The sequence below is a fragment of the Silurus aristotelis genome, assembly GCF_946808225.1.
Source record: "Silurus aristotelis genome assembly, chromosome: 25".
NCBI classification, from domain to species: Eukaryota; Metazoa; Chordata; class Actinopteri; order Siluriformes; family Siluridae; genus Silurus; species Silurus aristotelis.
Window position 1 is genome coordinate 923,421 of NC_139598.1, and position 22,068 is coordinate 945,488.

The following is a 22,068-nucleotide window of genomic DNA, read 5'->3' on the forward strand; positions in this document are numbered from 1 at the left end:
TGTGTTGTCACTGACATAAATAATGATATAACTAAAAAGATTTTTCTATCCTTCGTTTGATCAGTTATCAGATCTTTTTTTAGCAATGCACAATTATTCGCCCCATCCATGAATCAAATGCCTAAGTATAGTTTCAGATAATGGTTCAGCCTATTGCTAATTTCAAGGTAGAATCTTATAGTTTCTTGAAGTAATTACTGTAATTACTACATTTAATGACAAACTTTTTGAGTCATAAGTTTTTCTTATTACAGGACACTGTTAAGATGAAGTGAATATTTAATTTTATCTAAAATATTTTACATAGTGTTAAATTTACAGTCTAAAATTGCAGTCTTCATCACAGAATTGCTGCTTTAGAAAAACTACTTAGGAAAAATGTATGAACTAGGCTTTAGATCATATAGCAATGTCGGACAATACTAAGAAATTTGTCTGTGTGCTTAGACGAGACTATGCCGCCACCTAGAGTTGGTTTTGTACATTGCAGCTCCAAAGTGTTTTCCAGCCATACGTGGTTCCTCCCTAGCAACTGGAGGGACACAATTGTATAGGAAGTTTTTAGATGTGTTGCATGAAATTTTCCTTTCACTTTAACTAGGAGACTCAGACCTGATCCAGCATGATAATGGCCCTGTGCACAAAGCCAGCTCTATAAAGATCTGCTTTCCATGGGTTGTAGTGTAATATATCCTGCTATAAAGCTATAAACCATACTAAACACCTTTGGGATAAATGTGAATGCTGACCCCAAGAACCTTCTCACCTTAACTCCATCAGTATTCAGTAAAGTCTTACTACATTTACATTTGTAGCAGACGCCATGTCCAGAGCGACGTGCAAAAGTGCGTCTCTATAAAATCTAGTGGAACATCTTCCCAGAAAAGTGAAGCTTATTATGACAGCAAATGGAGACTAAATGTGGAATGAGATGTTCAAAAAACACATACTAATCTTGTGTTCGGATGTCCACAAACTTTTGCCTAACTCAAATAGGCTAAAGGGCTAAATAAGACTGTGATGCACTTTAGTGAGTATTGATTGTACAGATTTACAATACTTTAGTATACCTGGTTTTTGTGCCGGTGATAAAGCGAGGATTTATTTCTAAAGGAATTTTTTCTTTCTTTCTTTTTTTTTTTACAGAACCTAAAGTTATTTACATTTTATTTTTCAGTTAAATAAAAAGCTGTACCATTCAACCTTTCCGCCCAAGATTGTCATTTTAATCCACAATCACACCCCTGCAGCAAGCAATTACGCATAACAGCCTCCCTCATTAATCTGTTTATTCATTAATTAAAGTAAACCACAACACAATAGCAACAGCACTGCCATCATAACAGAAAAGGAGACGTGATGGAATCAAACTCCATCCTAAACACTTGTCTTATCAGTCCATAACTTCATACCCCACCCTGGCAAGAAATATGACATCATTATTTTATAATCATCAATTTAATAACAAACACAAAAATAAACATTAGCAGCAGCAGCAGCAGCGTCCTGTACAGTGACAATTAAACACCATTCTGGACGTTACAAACACAAAAACCTCATACAATAAAACACCACCATAAACTCATCACTGGTCATTCCTTAATAGGAAAATTAGAACCCCCCCCCCCCCCCCCCAATCTGGGCATTAGAAATACACCGAACACAAGTGAAATGACAAAATCTACACTTCTAAACACATTGTTCAAGTTCAATAGATTTTTTAAGATCTATAACAGGAGATCCTTCACTCCAACCCATGTACCAGATCTTCATGGAGCTGACTTTGTGCACAAGAGCATTGCTATGCTGGAAGAGGTTTGGGCCTTCTAGTTAAAGTAAAGAAAAAACATAATGCTCCTGCATCCAAATACACCTTATACAATTGTGTGTCTCCAACTTTGGAGAAGAACCTGATATGGATGGAAAAATACTTTTTGGCCAATAGTGTATACTGTATTTAATATAATAAAATAAAAGCTTACAGATTGTGAATAATTAAAGTGTATTTTCCCAATCACATTTTCTGGGACTCTCACACTCTCCATCACATTTACAAACCTATTATAGACTCAAACAAACATCAAATTGATTTTGTGTTTGAAGAGAAACCCGAGAAGGTGCGCTGCAGTAAACACACTAAATAAACCCTGAGATGTTAAACCGGTCTGCAGACATCCACCATCCATCTCGCACGCACCAGAACATTATATTACATGTGAACATCGCAGATTACTCCACCTGTCACCTCGCTACCGATCTCTGCTTTTATTCACAAGGTTTATGGCTCACACTCTTTTATCCCACATATTCAGTCACCTGCCCCTGGGGCAGCTTTCAGGATCTAAATCAATGGCTTGTCCTCATTCCAGCCTGATCTTCTTACACAAAAACATGACAAACCCACAACAAAAAGCCCAAAGATTGATCTGAGCTCTTCTTAATCCTCACAAACCACAACTGTTTTCTGGCATCTACAGCACAGACTTCCAGGAGATACTCAGATCCTAAATCACATCCTGGTCCTGATCTACATCCTAGTCCTGATCCTGGTTCCAGAGGTTTTGAAAGCAGTAGTAGACGCTGCATGATATCCTTCATTTGATTAAATTCCCCACAGTTACACTATAATCTTTTTTAACCACCGTGATGTGACTCACAAAACGTCTCTGAGTTATAGGGAAGATTAAAGCTAAAGTGTACATTAATAAAAAAAAAAGTAAAATTATTACAGCAATATTTTACAAATACTAAATTAGATTGTAATTTATTGCATCATTATTTTAGGAATTTAACCCTGCAAATGAATTCCTAATATTTAATTATTTTATTTTATTATTTATTTTTTTTATATCAATATTAATCAGTTAAAATAGATTAACCTTCATATATAATGTAAAAAATGCAGACTATATATAATGTATAATGAAGTGTGAAGAATGAACATTTAATAATATTTTATATTAATTATTCAAAACAATTTAATAACAAACTAAATACTTCATTTAAAAAAACGAATCCTTTATTAATTAATGAATAGTTTTATGATGTTATTAGTTTTTTTATTTTTATTAGTTTTTAAGTTTAAACCTTAGTTAAACAATTTAAATATAAAATACAGTCTGTGCTCTATGTATTTTAATAATTAATTATAATTTTAATAATTAATTAGTGATCTCGTTGATTTGATTAGTGAGCATGAGTAGATTACTTTCCGCAGTGTTTGGGGATCTGATCTGAATAATAACTTTTTTCGCACTTAACTGATCAATTATGAGGCAAGGGCCTTACTCGGGGGCCCATAATGTATTTCCAGGAATCTGCAGATGGTGATTATGTATCAATGTTTATTTATTTTTATTTTATAATAATAAAAAGGTTCTGCTCGTGCTACGTCACACACGTGAAATTTGTGTAAGAAATCCACTCCGGTTTTGGGGAGGGTGTGTCCCGTTCCCATCCGGCTATCAGACCTGGCTGACACACGCTGACACACACACACACACACACACACCTTTTGACACGATAACAGCAGGTTATAATGCTCCTCCTGAGCCAGTAAACCACGGCACAGCCGCAACGAGTGCGCGAGACAGCGAGACGGCGTTTCCGTTCACACCGACGCGTTCGACTTATCACACGGCACCGACGAGCGCGAGACGTGGCGAGCCGCGGGCGCGAGACGAAAAGGCACCACGTCGTGGAACGCGTACAGCGCGCGCGCTCTCCGTGGCCCCGGGTAAACGGAGCGCGTGAGGAGACGCGGATAGGTCTACTGGGACCGCGGTGCGCGCGCCGTTCTAACGCCGTAGGATGTGCGCGCGCAGCGGCGGCACGCCGAGGCGACACCAGGTGAGCGGGTTTCTCCAGAGACTCTGTACGTGTAAAAAATAAATAAATAAATAAATAAATAAACATTAAGAAGAAAGAAAGAAAGAAAGAAAGAAAGAAAGAAAGAAAGAAAGAAAGAAAGAAAGCGCCTAAAAAGCGCACGCTCCTAGTCACATTTAGCACCTTTAGGTGTAAGGTTTAAATATTAAAAACTAATCCATATAATCCAATTACGCGCCTTAAATCCTTTAAAAGGTGCACAACATTCACATTTCTTAAGGTGAAAATTCCAGATTGAAGGTACGAAGGGGCAAAAACGTGATAATTAAAGGTACTTTAGTACTTTAGTGTTGCTTTTCATAAGCAAAATTAAATGAATCTTTATTTTCATTAGTGTTTTATTTGGCTCAAAAAGTTAATAATGCACCTTAAATTCTGCTCCACTCTGTAAATTCTATATAATTTCAGGATAATAACTTCTGTAAAAAGAAAATAGTGTAGTGTCTGTATATCCTCGATTATCTACATATTTATATATATATATATCACCTGTGTATTTACTCTGTATACACGTGTACACTTATACATACAATGTACATATTTACTATAGTAAATAAATATATAATATTTGCACTTCTGGTAGATGCTAAACTGCATTTCTTTGCTCTCTACCTGTATGTGCAATAGCAATGGACAAGATCTGTCTCTCTCTCTCTCTCTCTCTCTCTCTCTCTCTCTCTCTCTCTCTCTCTATCTATCTATCTATCTCTTATCCTTATAAAATGTATATAAATATTTAGAGGTGATATTTTTAGGTACTAAAGGTACAATAGAGTAAATGAACTCAGAAAGGTCTAATTTGGTACTTTTTGTTCGTTGTATATACACGTATCAGCCGTAACATTACAGCCACCCGTCAAATTCTGGGCTACTCAAGATCTCTAAAGGTCCTGTGCTGTAGGATCAGATACTGAGACATTCTGTTGCGATCCTTTAAGTCCTTTAATTCTGGATTAATCCAGAAAGATCTGAAAACTGCATTTACTTGCCATCTCAAGATGTCAAGCAGTCTTTTTAAATCCTGATTAATGCGTGTTAAGTTGTGAAGTCTTCAGGGATCTGACTTGTTTGTACTGCGTGTCATACAGACACTTAATCGGATTGAGATCTTGGGATTTTGGGTGCAGAGTCAACAAACTTATCATGTTCTTCAGACCATATCTGAACAGTGTGTTCCTAATCCTGCTGTTATTGTAAAGGAGTGCAACTACAGGGCATCTGATAGAACAGTGTTTAAGTGGGTGCTATTTAGCATCAACATCCACATGAATGTCAGGATCCAAGGTTTCCCAGCAGAACATCACCTGGACATTCACAATGCCTCTGTGAACTTACTTTCTTCCCATAGTACAACATGGTGCCATCTCATCCCCCAGGTGGGCCACGCTCACCCACCTGGCCATCCACATGATAGAAAAGAAAACCTGATTCATCAGCCCATGCCACCATCTTCTCTAGATCCATGGTCCAGTTCTGATGTTCACATGTCCATTATAGAAGCTTTGTCTGTATACAGGGGTCAGCATTTCTGAGTGTTCTCCAGCTCCATACACACCAAGCCGTGATGCTCTGTGTTTTCTGACTCCTTTCTATCAAAGCCAGCACCAATCTTCTCACCAGATTGTGCTTCAGGAGCTCTTCTGTGGGATCAGACCAGACAGTCCAGCCTTGTCTCCTCACACACATCAGTGAGCCTCTGGTGCCTACTGAGTTCAGCTTCTCGGGCTCATTTCAGCTTTACTTCTTCTGAACCTTTAATGATTAATAAATACAGATAGATAGATAGATAGATAGATAGATAGATAGATAGATAGATAGATAGATAGATAGATAGATAGATAGATAGATAGATAGATTAAAGCAGCATATCATAAATTCCTTGTACATACAACACGTGATAGTTGTCAATAAAGATGATTCTGAAGTACAATATCTTCATTCAAATTCTAATATTTAAATTTATAATTTTTTCGATGATATTTCTGAGAGTCATAGTGATGCGCTTTGATTTATTTCTTTATGATTTCAATTCTCCAGTTGATGCTGTAGGATCATACAGGATGATATAGAATTGATTATGTGTGATGCATTATATCTAAATGTATTTGAAAGAGAGAGAGAGAGAGAGAGAGAGCGAGAGAGAGAGAGACACATCACACGTCACACATCTGCTTTGTATCTGATCATCAGTTAATGCTGGAACACATTTGCTTGTCTCATCTTTCATTTGCCAATTAAACAGAATCATTTAAATAATCCAGAAGCACCAGTTCCACCAGTTCAGTGCAGCAGTCTGACGCTCGTTCTGCAGGTCAGAGGAGCGAAGAACAAAACACAGCTTTTGCGCTTTATGTTCAATATTCACACAGAGTTCGGTGCTTAAGTGGAAAAGCTTTCAGCAGAAACGTCGTCTGAAAACTGAAATATAACTTTTACACCACAGCGATTTGCCAAGTAGATATTATTTATTGTGAACTGTGTAGATACTAAAACTTACTCTTTCTGCTTCCTGGACTGGAATCATCTCTATCCAGTCATGGTTATGTTGCTTTTTATTCTGTTGCCGGCTTTCAGGAACTAAATCTATAGTAAATGAAACTTCCACAGTTACTCGTGTCTTTAACCTGAACAGTAAAAGTCATGAGTGAGTCGTGAGTTATGAGAGCTGTTATATAACCAGCATATCTTCCTGTAACACTCACCAAATCAAAAACCCAAACATTAGCTCCTGTTCCGAAATCTTTTGTAACAGAGAAGCCCAGAGAGAGAAGAGAAATAGGAGAAGAAATGATGTAACGTGCTTCTGGCTGTTTGTGTCTCTGCGCAGTGTTTCTAAAATTGTGATTGGCAGTTTTAGGGGTTTTGTTCCATTTACCTTCTCTCAAAACCTCCAGACAAAAACACAGAGATTGTAAACAAGGTTTTTGCAACCAAGGAAAAAAGATTTTATGAAAGGTTCTTTGACAAATGACCCAGGAAATATCTTAAATTGGTGAAAGACACTAATCAGAGTTCCTCCACTGAATCCTGCTCTCTGAAGAAACAGAGGTTGTTGATTCATTTTCACAAGATCCCGTTTAATCATCGTTTCGGGTGTTCTGTCCTGAAGGAGATGTTTTTGGAACACGTATGGAAGGAGTCTTCAGCGTCAGAGCTGAAGCTGTAACTTTTTGTCACGTGATGTTACAAGCTGAGAGTTTTAGGAGAAACCACTGTTTGTAGCTTCTTTAACGTAAGTGAGAGCAGAAACGATGGAGTTCACAGAGAATCCACAACAAGGCGTAGATTACTCTAGATTACAATCTCGGTCACTGAATACTCGTTAGACACGCCTTTATAAAATCACACCAGCACTTTATATATAACACACAAAAACATACAAAAATAAACATGTTTTTGTTTTGAAAAAAAAAACCACATCCTGTTTTTATTGTTGTTGTCTGTTTGTATTTTTATTTAGAATTTGCATTTTATTTTTTGGATTTGTTTATTTATTTATTCGACAGTGCATAGACGTTTTTTCTTTTATAACTGACACGTTGCTCTTTTACAGGAAAATGCCTCAAAAATACAGAAAGCTCTTTTCTGGACAGGAGAAGACGTCCACTCATCTTCTCATCCTTTGGATTCTGAGTCATCTCATTGTTCAAGGTAAAAAAAAAAAATGCACAAATAGAATTGTGCTCTGATCTGTAACACCTGTCTAAGAAACGCTCGGCTGTTTTTAGAGCGAGATGAATATGATAACAGATAACATGCAGTTAAAATGTGCAGCTGTTTATATTTATATATTTATATATCAGCTCACACAGTCTGTATCTCTTCTGCTTTTCCTGAACCAATAGAAAGTGCTTTTAATGTTTGTTATTTATTGAAAAAAAATTATATTACATACTTTATATATAGAATTTCTCTGAATTAATAGAAATTGCTTTTAATGTTTATTATTTATTTAATATTTGAATATTTTATATATATAGAATTTCTCAGAATTTATAGGAAGTGATTCTAATGTTTATCATATTATTTATTCGTTTGTTGGTTTGTCTGTTTATTTATTTATTTATTGTGTATTTTATGTAAGATGTCCAAATGAAAGAGTTTACAGTCCAGAGAACCAAGTAAGCATGAGATGTGGGTTCCTCAACTTTCAGACATGACCACGAAGCTTCCCTTGAATAACAGTGTGTAGTGTCTTCTCTGAACCAGCACGAGTTTCTATTTAGTGTTTAACAAACCGCCTTTTGTTAATGAAGGCAATGACACACACAGACAGACGTGGCAAAGAATGCATTGATGGGAAACTTAGACGTCGATGAAAACCAGACAAATCCAGAATGACTGATGGGTAGAAGGTTGAAATCAGACGGCAGGTAAAAAGTTCAACAAACGCAATGAAGCCGATCAGACAGGAGGCAAAAACTGCTGAAAAAAACAGGTATTAATCAGAAAGCCAAACAGAGAAATAGTGTCAGGTGTAGGAGAACAGAGCGGATTCTTCTCCAACTTACTTTTTTGAAGGTTGTGGTGTAATTGAGCATGTAATTGTGCTTAATCTGTAGCTACACAATTGAAGAGCACTGAAGTGTGTGTATGTGTGTAAAGTTTGTGGTGGCCATAGTTAAATGTTGCTGCATTGTCTGCTGGGAGTTTGAGTTTGCTGAGTGTCGTGACCTTGTAGATAAATACTGAGTTAAAAAATTCCAGTGTTTCTTCAGCCACATCGCTCATCATCGTTTTCAGTCAAATTCATATTGCACGTGGTTCCTCGACATACAACAGACAAACATGTCTGACATGCCTGAAACCAAGTGTGCGACTCACGTCATCACACCTACGCTAAGATGTTTTAGATCTAGACTACAATGGGATGTGTTACCAGAGCAAACAATGAGCGTTAGTGTATGTTGAAGAACCTTCTGAGCATCTAAATTGTGCAGTACCTGTAAAAATTAGATCCTTAGAATGAAATAAAAACTCCAGAGAGATCTTTTCCTCAAATGAGGGATCCAGAAATTCAGCTTATCACTATTTGTTTCTCGAAGGCAATTTGCAGCATACATGCATATCGTAGATAAGAAAACTCAAACACACAATACAAACACAATTTTCTCCTAAAAGGGATTTACCTCAAATTAAAAACTTTACAGTTGAAGGGATAAATAAAAGACTGCAACGATTTGTTTCACTACCATGAGTTCTGTACCGAATGCCAGAAGGGAGGAGGTGAAACTCATGATACACAGGGTAGGAATCATCTAACCAAATGCTCTATGATTTAATAGTCATCTGCGTCTTCCCTGTACTTTGACTTCCCTGGTTAACAATTCTCTCCAGACAATTTTAGTTTTTTACATTTAAAGAATTAAACCAACACAACACTGACACTACATAGTATCTGAAGAACAAGCAAAGTAAAACATACCCACTTTAAATGACCTTAGTTTCTGAGAATATTACCCTCTTTGCTGCCCCTCTTTAACAAAGCATCAGGAAGCATCAGTATCAGCACCCAAATACTTGTACAGTTCAACACTCTCAAAACCCACTCCATTAATGAGTTCGAATGAGTAGTCGTCTCCTTGGTTTTAAGAATTTTAAGTAAAGCATTCTGACACCAAATGATGAAATCATCAACCACAGACCTCCTCACATTGTAAGCTAACAATTACAGAAACATCAGCAAATTTTGTAATATGCCGATTTCTTACAGTCGTTTGAGTACAAAATAAATAATAAAGGAGCGAGGACACACCCTTGAGGTCACCTGGTTACCTTAATAAGGAAATAAAAAATTCAACCTGCTAGAGTAAAATCCATCCCAAATTCATTGAAGTTTCTGAAATATGTAGCTGGATGGTATTGAAAGCGGGTGAAAAAGAAATAAAAAGTAATTAACCAAAATTACTTGCTAAATGCTAAAACCCCACGAAAAAGAGAGAAAAAGGTATTTCTCGCACAACTATAAAGTTCTGAGACATTCCGTGATAAGATATGTGGTCTAGCAAGCATTCAGATTTCTGCCATTTGAGAATGTGGCATGCTGCATGTTGACCTGTGTGAGATTGTGAGATTTATATGCTTTTAAACAGCATGTTTATGTTTTTTTTGGTCGTGCCTGATCCTTGGTGTAGAAGTGAGCTGAGAAAGCAAGCAGGGAGCAGGTCTTCTTGTCCTTCTGCTTGAAGAACTTTCTTGTTGTTGGAATTTCCAGAAAGACATGTTGTTATACTGTAGGCTCAACCACAGTATGAGAATTGACTGAGAAGTGTCTGTGAATTGAACTTCTACCAAACAGTCATCATATCTGAGAGACACCAAGAGCCAGTGGCTGAAAAAACTAAGGAGCAAAAGGAACAGAAAGAGTGTGTTTTATTCACTCATAACTGACTCATCTACTTGTTCTCCACACACACTCAAACACCGCCACTCCCACACACACACACACACACACACACACACACACACACACACACACACACACACATCCGTGTATATATTTCTAATCCTTTACCCTTTACTTAAAAACATAATCATTTAAAGTACAAGTAACCAACAAGTCATGACCTGGGCCTTCGTGGTTTTAGTTCAGGTGAAATATCACAATATAGCAGAACATCGCCGTCGTTCCTCAGCAGGAGGATGGCGAGAGAATTCAGAGGGTGGATTGGGAGGAATGTGGTCTGAGCGCCTGTGCAGCTGCCCACGAACTTGGAAATGACAGAAATAGATCTGCATGAATGTTGGTTGTGTCAGTGAAGTAATTTGGCTCGTAATTATAAAGCGTTCTGATCTAAATGCAATACGGCGGCAAATTCCTTCTGGATTATCGTGATCAGGAACTGGTGGAGCTCAGAATCAGAATAGATACTTTCATACAAACACATTTCAGTTTTTACAGATTCTTTAAGGAAACAGAAAGTGAATGTGTTTTTAAGAAGACGACAAGAAAGAAGAAAAAGAAGATTTATTATTATTATCATTATTATATATATTTTTTCATTTATAATAAAATATAACTTTGGTGTTTATGCAAGTCTCCTAGTGATTAACATCCATGATGTTCACTATACAGCAGTCTGATGCCCAAATCAATACAACTAAGGAGCAGGTGTTAAATTTGCACAACAAAATTTTCCATAAAGACCAAATCTAACCACTACTCTTTTTCCAAAACATGATTACAAAGAATTAGTAAAATGTTTGATAAATGCTGGATTCTGATTGGTCAGATGGTTTTGATATTATGTGTTTCAAGTAATTAATTCCGTCCTCTTAGCTGGCGAGATCAAGACCCCGTGGTTTATAGGGAATGTAAGTGAGCGGGTGATGACAGTCATATTTGAAGTTTCTCGTATGCACTCACGTCAACATGTCGGTTTATTTGTTCTCCCATTTCAAAGTGACACCCAGGAATTAATTTTTCCATCACCGGATTATGACGCTTGTTTCACGGAACTTTAGCAACCCAAACCACACCCCTTCAGCGTGTATTTATTCGAACCCCTTACACTTTTTTGTCGCAGGGCAGCTCTTTGTAGAGTTACCGCCTGCAGCAATTAGCCGGAGGAAATCTGAAGAGTCAACACGCAAACACCGTGATCAGATGCTTTCTTGCTCTGACTTTAAAGGATTAGATTAGATTAAATCTACAAACAGTAAATGAGTTGGCAGATGATTACAGGATGAAGCCTGAGATGTGGGTGAAGATTTGTGACAGAACTTTTTTAAGCTAATTGACGTTTCAACTCCATTGTTGGGTGTTGAGTGAGGAAACTAAAAAAAAAAACAAAGTAAATTTACTAAATAAACTTGAAGGACGTATTAAATTAAGATTGATTTATAGATCATTTATTTAACACAAACAAACCGAACCATAAGGACACAAAGGAAATCGTCGTTCCAGAAGTTTAAAAAATCCACTTCCACTACGTTCTGTAGCAAATTTCTAGAATTGCATTAAATGTGTAGTCAACTGGATTTATTATTAATTCAGCCATATACAGTACGGTACACTGCAGGAACAAAGAAAACAACACAAGGAAGCATGAAACTTTTAATAAACAAACAAGCCAAATACACAGAAAATAACAAAGTGCTCGTATGCAAACAACATTTAGTGCAACAACACAACAACCAAACCGAGCAGCACACACAGCTCATTGTGAAATAATAATACATTCTCCATGTAAACATAAATACTGATAACACACAAAAATGTACAGGCATATTATTTGATTTAACGTAAAACTCCGCAATAGAGTCTGTATAACGTTTTTCTCAGCACTCAGCATTTTCTCGTCTAGCTAGCTGTCTAACATTAGATATTTAGAACATATTCCTTTCTTATTAGCTTTTTTGCTGATTATCTTCATTTAACCGTATCTGAGATGTTGGTTTTTGCGCTTCAGTTGAACATAATCATGTTTTAATCTTTTAAAATCTTTTGGTCGTTGTTTGAGAAGTAAAATTGGGAATAACAGATTTAAATCACGCTATAAAATTGTAGAAGAGATTTTTACAGGACTGTAGAGAACAACCAGTACACACTCCTGGGAAATGTATTTATACAGTCAGAGTGTAACAGCTTTAACTATCAACTATACTGATGACAATTTCTTTATATTTAGAAGGGAATTTTTTACGGTGTGTGAACATTCCGTAGAGGCGTAACCAGCCGGATGAGCGAACGCTCCTGGAGAAACTGGAATAACTACATGCTTTGTCATTATGTTGCCTTTTTTAAATATGTCTTCATTGTCTTTTGAAGCAGAAGTTAAATATTTCTTAAGAACATGTTTAATAATTATATACAGGTTGTCCCCAAGTTACGATGGTTCGACTTTTTGACCTTACGATGGTGATGATGAGGATGAAGAGTTGTCTTGGTGTTAAAACGCATATGTTCTTTCTGTGTTTTTGGTGTTTCAAAGCCCAGTTTTAGCACTTTTCTCTCTCCTTTTTTATTGGTGTCACCAGACCCCGAAACAGATCCTCCACTCGTGAACCAACATTCGTCCACATGCAACATATTCACCAACATGCATATATACTGTAAAGTTTATACACTGCGGTAGTGTAAATTGCTCTTAATTAATTAATGTATTGTAATTAAAAGGCAACTCAATTTATGATATTTTCTAGTTCAGGAGTCATCAGAACGCATCTCCATCATAAGTTGGGGACTTCCTGTACAATATAATATCTATCTCTTAATGATCGTTTTTTTCTTCATTTCTTTTGGTCGTTTTTTCTCAGTGAATAGCTTCTCCCTGCTCAATTCTAAGGCCGTCCTGCAGGGATGTAGAGACAAGTGGACCCTGATGGAAAGCCAGCCTGTGCCGCAGCTCCCACAGATGACTGTGTGCATTGACATTCGCCTAAAGACTCCAGGGAAGTGGATGGCTTTTAGCTACACGGTGCCTCGCTCACCGAACTACAGCCTGGCGCTGCAGGGTGATGGCAATACTGTGATTGCCTGGCTCCTGGGGGTGCAACACCGCTTCCCCATGCAGCTGGCACTGAAAAGTTGGCACCGGCTGTGTCTGCGCATCGACTCGTTACACAACAGCTTCAGCCTGAGCGTCAATAGCAGTCAGGAGACACAAGATCGCGCTGTGTTTGCCTTCGCCATGCAACCTAACGGCAGGCTACAGCTGGGATGTCAGTCCTGGAATCTCTCCCCAGGGACCAACATGGCCACCGTGGAGCTGTACATGTTCAGAATGTGGGGGGACGTGCGGGACCATGCGCAATGCGAGAACGGGACGATCGCTGGTTGGGACTCCAGTATGTGGAGAATCGTTAGAGCTTCGTCTCTTGTTCAGGATGACACACTTTCCTGCAGTAAGTATATATACATGACTAAAGCGGCTTAAAGCCAAAGCATCAATATCCACCCTCCTTTTCCTAGAAAGCAAGTGTAACGATCAGGAAGTCTGCATTTACAACACTGTCTCTCATACTGGGAAGATTTTGAATAGGATTTGTCAAATGTAAATTAGTCCATTCAACTGTGGATTTAAATATCTATTTAGCTACAATATTCAGCTCCAATGAAAAACACTCGTTCCATTGTAAAATAAATGGAATATCAGGATTATAATGAAAAGATTATAATAATTTTATTAGTCACATACACATTCATACAGAGTACGACGTGTAGTGAAATATATTTATATATATATATATATATATATATATATATATATATATATATATATATATATATATATATATATATATATATACAGGAATTAGACAGTAAGGGGAGGCTATGTACTGAATATGAGAGATATTGACATGAGTCCAGATTTAAAGTGTCTCAGTGTGATTTTTACTAAAGTGTTCATGTGCTGATATTAAAGTGACACTGAAGTGTGCCAGTCCAGTGTTAAAGCAACATTTGTGCAATTGTGGAAAACTTGTTGTGCAAAAGAAGGAAAAATAAACAGAGAGAGAAGTCCAGGTATTATAGGTGCTAGGTGTTATACATGAGTCATTTGTCAAAGTCAACATTCTGGATCCATCAGCCAAAAAAAAAATGTAAAATAGAACAAGGTGTACCGTGTAATGTACTTTCCAGGTAACCAGATAAGCATTTGACCACAGATGTAAATGTGCTTGTTTATCAGATTAAAATCAGGAAACACTAGTTCAAAAAGAATTATGAGGATTGAGCCTCTAGAACACAGATGCCTTCTTTCTTTCTTTCTTTCTTTCTTTCTTTCTTTCTTTCTTTCTTTCTTTCTTTCTTTCTTTCTTTTTTTCTTTCTTTCTTTCTTTCTTTCTTTCTTTCTTTCTTTCTTTCTTTCTTTCTTTCTTTCTTTCCAAATGCATGTTTTCCAGTGTCTCCTTCACTGTCATTATTTCACGCTACCAGATTTTGATTGAATGCATTTGTATCAAGGCGAATATACAATTAATGCATGAGATGCATAAAAGTGTTGCATGTTTGTGTAGTCCTTCAGTGTGCTTTGATTTTGTCTAGTCCTAAGTTTTCATCCATTTTCCAAAATGGATGTGATTCTTTTCTTTTTTGCATGGCTTTTCTGTAGGCGTTCTCAGTCTTTTAGACCATGTACGGAAGAAACGCAGTAACAATGGGAACGGTGAGTGCCACTTTAATGATCATATCTATAGTGACTAATGCTGATCTGTCCATATGTGGGATTGCTAACTGGCATCTAAAAAAGTGCTGATATTCGAAAATTAAAATGCTTCAAACTAAATATGAGAAATTAGTTTGTGCACACTCTTGTGACAGATCTTTATAAGCTTTTATTACAAAAGCATTGTTAGATTCTGGGTCTATCGGATAAGCGGGAGAAGATGATGATGATGATGATGATGTTAGATTCTGGATTATTATTAATCAAAAGGTTTTGTAAGATGGTTATTTCCAGTTTAGACAAAAGTAACAAATCAGTCTGTTATCATTTCTATAGTATTTGTTTGGTAAAGACATGTTTATGTAAGGAAGGAGTCTCCAGTTTTAGAGCTTTGTAACAGTCAGAGCTAAAGCTGTAACTTTAAAATTTTAAAATTACCTGAACTTACAAAGTTCCTCCACCCCCTTCACTTTTATTGTGAGACAGTTTTGAACAATCTTTCAAAACAACACTATTCAGGTACAATTAAGGTAATTAGGTAGTTTTGTTAACAATATGCACCGATCAGGCATAACATTATGACCACCTGCTTAATATTTTGTTGGTCCCCCTCTGCTGCTAAAACTGTCGTGACCCATTGATCATCAACAGCATGATCTTCAGCAGTTTGAGCTACAGGAGCTCGTCTGTTGGATTGGACCACACGTTTCAGCCTTCGCGCCCCACGTGCATCAATGAGCCTCGGCCGCCCACTACCCTGTCGCCGGTTCGCCACTGTTTCTTCCTTGGTGCACTTTTGATGAACACTGAAAACTGCAGACCAGGAACATCCCACAAGAGCTGCAGTTTTGGAGATGTTCTGACCCAGTCATCTAGACGTCAAATTTGTCAAACTCGCTCAAATCCTAACACTCGTCCATTTTTCCTGCACCTAACATCAACTTTGAGGACAAAATAATCAGTGTTATTTACTTTACCTGTCAGTGGTCATGAATTTATGCCTGATCGGTGTATATTTTAGCAGATTTAGCTAAAGTACCCTAGTAAGTTGGGATGCCATGCTTCTGCAGTTAAATCCAGGTGAAAAATAGTGGTATTTTATTTATATCTAGACTTATATATATATATATATATATATATATATATATATATATATATATATATATATATATATATATATATATATATTATTTATTTATTTATTTTTTATATGTACAGAGACAACCATTGCAACTTCAACAAAATCTCCCAACACTAGCTTTAGAAACACCCCCACGACCACAAGTACCACTACCACAAACACCCCCACAACCACAGGTACCACTACCACAAACACCCCCACGACCACAAGTACCACTACCACAAACACCCACAATAATAATCGAAAAAACACTACCACAAACACCCCCACATCCACAAGCACCACTACCACAAACACCCCCACGACCACAAGCACCACTACCACAAACACCCCTATGACCACAAGCACCTCTACCACAAACACCCCCAATATTAATCGAAGAAACACTACTACAAACACCCCCACCACAAACACCCCCATGACCACAAGCACCACTACCACAAACACCCCTCTTACGACCACAAGCACCACTACCACAAACACCCCTATGACCACAAGCACCACTACCACAAACACCCCCACATCCACAAGCACCACTACCACAAACACCCCCACGTCCACAAACACCCCCACGTCCACAAACACCCCCACGACCACAAACACCCCCACGACCACAAACACCACTACCACAAACACCCCTATGACCACAAGCACCTCTACCACAAACACCCCCAATATTAATCGAAGAAACACTACCACAAACACCCCCACCACAAACACCCCCACCACAAACACCCCCATGACCACAAGCACCACTACCACAAACACCCCTCTTACGACCACAAGCACCACTACCACAAACACCCACAATAATAATCGAAGAAACACTACTACAAACACCCCCACATCCACAAGCACCACTACCACAAATATCCCTAATAATAATCGAAAGAACACTACCACAAACACCCCTCTTATGACCACAAGCACCACTACCACAAACACCCACAATAATAATCGAAGAAACAATACTACAAACACCCCCACATCCACAAGCACCACTACCACAAACAACCCCACATCCACAAGCACCACTACCACAAACACCCCCACGTCCACAAACACCCCCACGACCACAAGCACCACTACCACAAACACCCCTATGACCACAAGCACCTCTACCACAAACACCCCCAATATTAATCGAAGAAACACTACTACAAACACCCCCACCACAAACACCCCCACCACAAACACCCCCATGACCACAAGCACCACTACCACAAACACCCCTATGACCACAAGCACCTCTACCACAAACACCCCCAATATTAATCGAAGAAACACTACTACAAACACCCCCACCACAAACACCCCCACCACAAACACCCCCATGACCACAAGCACCACTACCACAAACACCCCTCTTACGACCACAAGCACCACTACCACAAACACCCCTATGACCACAAGCACCACTACCACAAACACCCCCACATCCACAAGCACCACTACCACAAACACCCCCACGTCCACAAACACCCCCACGACCACAAACACCCCTATGACCACAAGCACCTCTACCACAAACACCCCCAATATTAATCGAAGAAACACTACCACAAACACCCCCACCACAAACACCCCCATGACCACAAGCACCACTACCACAAACACCCCTCTTACGACCACAAGCACCACTACCACAAACACCCACAATAATAATCGAAGAAACACTACTACAAACACCCCCACATCCACAAGCACCACTACCACAAATATCTCTAATAATAATCGAAGGAACACTACCACAAACACCCCCACGACCACAAGTACCACTACCACAAACACCCACAATAATAATCGAAGAAACACTACTACAAACACCCCCACATCCACAAGCACCACTACCACAAACACCCCCACATCCACAAGCACCACTACCACAAACACCCCCACGTCCACAAACACCCCCACGACCACAAGCACCACTACCACAAACACCCCTATGACCACAAGCACCTCTACCACAAACACCCCCAATATTAATCGAAGAAACACTACCACAAACACCCCCACCACAAACACCCCCACAACCACAAGCACCACTACCACAAATATCCCTAATATTAATCGAAGGAACACTACTACAAACACACCCATAACCACAAATACCACTACCACAAACACCCCCATGACTACAAGTATGACTACCACAAACACCACCATGATTACAAGTACCACTACCACCAGCATACCCATGACTTCTATGTTTACTACTACAGATAACCTAACTCCCCCTACTGCCACAGATACCCCCTTGACGTCAATTCCCACTACCGGATATACCTCCATGACTTTAACTCTTTATTTTACTCTTTAAATTACTACTATTCCTACTACCACCACTAATTCTGTAAACTTCTCATCCATTCTTTTACCCTCCACATCTATAATTCTCAAAGACTTGGCAACAACATCAGCAACAACTTCTTCACCAGGTAAATCTGCGGCTTGAAATACCTCATTTTTGCATAAAAATACATTTGAAATATGAGAACCACGACTGAATATAGAGACTATTGATGCCCCTCTAATATTTAAAGGGGAGTAAATTGCTCCGATCAGTACCTCCAACCCCAAAATTACACATAAATGTCCTTCTATTTCAGATAATCGGCAGAACAACTGTAGTTGTTATAAATTCTGCGGAAGTTCTGGTGAGTGTGTATTTGTCATGAGCAGTATTTTTTTGTTTATGTATTTCACATTTACTAACACCATGCTCTCTTATCTTCTGTTTAGGATTAGCATTATATGCTTTTAATTTGGATTTCAATGGTAACCAAGTTACAGAGAAAACAATCACAGATTTAGTGAGTATATAATACATACATCATCAATAAAATAAAATAAAATTCTAATTTTATTTGTTACCTACACATTCATACAGAGTGTGACAAGTAGTGAAATGCTTTTTACAACGTAAACATAAAATAAATAAAAGAGTAAGTTAACGTAAAAATAAATAAAATAAGTATAAAAGTATATTAAAATATAATCTGACTATACATATAAAAAAAAATATATATATATATATATATATATATACACTTTAGCAAAGAAATATAGATATTTGTATATACACATACATGAATTAACAGAAGGGATGGATGGATATGTATGACAGAATAATTATTGGGTGTAATTGTCATAATAATGTCCATGTGCTTGTATAAAAAATAAATTAATTAAAATGTATATGTATTTATCCGTAATACATTTCATGCAGGTTCATTGTTCGCAGTCAATAATTGAATTTCAGCAGAAATGTCTGTGGCTGGTGAATTTTTGTTCCACTGCCGTGATAATGATGCTGCTTTGATGATATCAATGTCTTTTGAAACTTTCTAATCTGTGAAACTGTGGTCCAGTTAAACTTTCCATGTGTGGATACTGTGTTTTTTAAACTCTATGTAAATCGTGATTAGCATTGAATCTGTAAATTGTAAAATTGTAAATGTTGTTCTTTCTATCCTAAAGGTTTCACAGCTGACATTTCCATGCAACTCAACAGATACTTCTCAGTGAGTAATTGATTCACACAGCTCAGGATACGCATTGCTGTCAGTACATGCATCAGTTTGTTTAAAAAAATCAGCAGCTATAACAATGTCCTTTGCTTACAGGTCTCTGTGTAATAATATTTCACAGGAATCCAGTTCCCATCAGGTAAAACATATTTCTTGTTTAATGAAGTTTAAAAAAATAATGGTGATCAAATTGATCATTTCAATACCATTTGTTTGGTTTTTATTTCCCTGTAGGGGACAAACCTACAGTGCATTTTTAATAACAGGTAATACTGACATGTTTCTTTCCCCTTGTGTCTTTCATTCAGTCTACTTCTTTAATAAATGTTTTCCTTCTTGCCCTCAGACTGAGCAGCTGCATAGTTACACTGCTTTACTCTAAGCCACTCAACGTATGTACACTCAGTGAAGTTCTTAAGTCTTTATTCCAATCTAATTCCAAAATCAGCTATAATGGCTCCGTCTGCAGAACTGCTGGTGAGTGTTTGAAAATGTATTTTAATATTGCTTCTCTAAAATGTATGGTCTTTTCTCAGAAGTAATATATTTTCTGTTCGATTTAGCTTTATGTATACCACCCAGATTTTCTATAAACGATCTCTTCAACTCAACGTATAATTGGATCTTCAACTTGAACTCAATTTGTCAATCAGATGACCAGTTTAACTCCTTCATCAACCAGCAAACATGGTAAGTTTTTATAGTGCTGTTATAAGCTGCCGGCATGGTTTAGTAGTTTCATAGCAGTCTGTTATTTGTGCCACAGTCGCTCATCAGGCATACATTTCACATAAAGGAAATGTCCATACCAAACCTCAGGTCCTGGGGCAGACATCGTCATGCTGAGTGCTGTTTACTGTGTGGTTAGAAGGCAGACTTGGGGTGTCTGGTAAAAAGCAAGCTGTGAGCTGGTGGCAGGGATGAGATAAGCTTTCAAGGGGTCAGGTGCAAGGAACAAGGCTTGGTAGACGATGCTGCTAGCCTCTTGCTGGAGCAGATGAAAGGAAGTTGAGATGTCAGCCTCTGCTGTGAGCAGGACTTGAGAGCCTGTATGGCCTCAGACAGGGTTAAGGAGGCCACATTGTGACTGAAGCTTGTCCTGGGAAATTAAAATGCTGATTTCAGGCAGGAACAGGACTTGGGATGCCATGCTGTTGGCTTCTGGTAAGGGATTGCCATGGAAGGCAATAAGGACATGGAAGGCCGTGCCTTTGGCCTCATACAGGAGTAAATTGTGAAAGGCCATGTAGTCAGCTTCTAACTGGAGCTTGACTATAGGGTCTGCCTTGCTGGCCTCAGCGGGAGGCTTTGCAGGGAAGGCTACTACGATGGCCTCTAACTGGCAATTACCTCAAGAGACCACACTACCAGCTTAATATTTGACTGTGGGCTGCTACCATTAATAGTTCATAAGGCATCAGAGTAGAAAAAAGGATCCACAATGCTACAAAGATTTTGAAAATAAAATGAAGTATTATTATATATACTAATCAATTATTAATTATACCTTACAGTGTAACGTAATTAGCAGTTTATGTATGATGGATTTTTATTATAGTAAAGAATGCTAAAAGCAAACATTGACATGATTTTCCACAGTGCTCAAGGTCAAGTGTTGTCTCTGCAGCAAGATGAGAGCTGTCAGCTTCCATCCTCACAGACTGGCAATAAACAAAACAGCTCAACTACAACAGCTACTTTTACAAATATTAACATTACTTCAGTCATTACAAAGATGCCATTATTAATCAATACTAGCAAAAATCTAAACACCACTCTCAGTGATACAAACACAATAATATTATCACCCAGTATCACTACAACACCAAACATTACTCTCAATGTTACACCAACACCCGATAACACAACACAACACAACACCACTGTTAATGTAACAAATACATCAACACTTGATAACACAACACAACCCAACACCACTTTCAATGTAACTCTTACAACGTTAACACCTGATAACACAACTCAACCTAACACCACTCTCACTGTTACAATATCAACACCTGATAACACAACACAACCAAACACCACTCTCAATGTTAGATCAACACCTGATAACACAACACAAGCCAACACCACTGTTAATGTAATAAATACATCAACACCTGATAACACAACACAACCCAATACCACTGTTAATGTGACAAATACATTAAGACCCGATAACACAAAAGAACCAAACACTACTCTCAATGTTACATCAACAGACAATAACACAACACAACCAAATACCACTGTTAATGTAACACTTACAACGTTAACACCTGATAACACAAATCAACCAAACACCACTCTTACTGTTACAATATCAACACCTGATAACACAACACAACCAAACACCACTCTCAACTTTACGTTAACACCTAATAACACAACACAA

The 22,068-nt window shown here is 38.0% G+C and overlaps 2 protein-coding genes and 1 long non-coding RNA gene across 4 annotated transcripts; all 3 read left to right on the forward strand.

The window, feature by feature from the left end:
- Positions 1-3,484: 3,484 nt before the first annotated feature.
- Positions 3,485-18,414, forward strand: LOC310720061 (adhesion G-protein coupled receptor G4-like). 2 transcript variants are annotated; one of them, XM_083530377.1, is made up of 6 exons: positions 3,485-3,849; positions 7,442-7,539; positions 13,147-13,734; positions 14,946-14,999; positions 16,218-16,349; positions 18,184-18,414. In XM_083530377.1, exons 2-6 carry the CDS (start codon positions 7,446-7,448, stop codon positions 18,243-18,245), a joined length of 930 nt encoding a protein of 309 aa, XP_083386503.1. In that variant the 5' UTR covers positions 3,485-3,849; positions 7,442-7,445; the 3' UTR covers positions 18,246-18,414. The 2 variants fall into 2 exon arrangements, with proteins under 2 accessions (XP_083386503.1, XP_083386504.1); XM_083530378.1 differs by lacking the exons at positions 16,218-16,349; positions 18,184-18,414 and having other exon boundaries at positions 3,486-3,849; positions 14,946-15,190.
- On the forward strand, positions 18,287-19,943 carry LOC310720108 (uncharacterized protein; the record flags this gene model as incomplete). Its single annotated transcript, XM_083530453.1, has 7 exons — positions 18,287-18,317; positions 18,546-18,581; positions 18,753-18,800; positions 18,886-18,956; positions 19,624-19,667; positions 19,770-19,812; positions 19,908-19,943. 7 exons carry the CDS (start codon positions 18,287-18,289, stop codon positions 19,941-19,943), a joined length of 309 nt encoding a protein of 102 aa, XP_083386579.1.
- Positions 19,944-20,022: 79 nt separating this feature from the next.
- On the forward strand, positions 20,023-21,675 carry LOC310720065. Its single transcript, XR_014531650.1, has 3 exons — positions 20,023-20,150; positions 20,237-20,363; positions 21,273-21,675. It is a non-coding gene; the product is annotated as an uncharacterized lncRNA (long non-coding RNA).
- Positions 21,676-22,068: the final 393 nt, after the last annotated feature.

Excerpts from the sequence above, each read along its gene's own strand:
- LOC310720061 (XM_083530377.1), top strand. The coding sequence starts at position 7,446 with ATGCCTCAAAAATACAGAAAGCTCTTTTCTGGACAGGAGAAGACGTCC. Across the intron at positions 7,540-13,146 it reads GAGTCATCTCATTGTTCAAG|TGAATAGCTTCTCCCTGCTC; the intron begins GTAAAAAAAAAA and ends GTTTTTTCTCAG. Across the intron at positions 16,350-18,183 it reads AAACACCCCCACGACCACAA|CACCACTACCACAAATATCC; the intron begins GTACCACTACCA and ends CACAACCACAAG.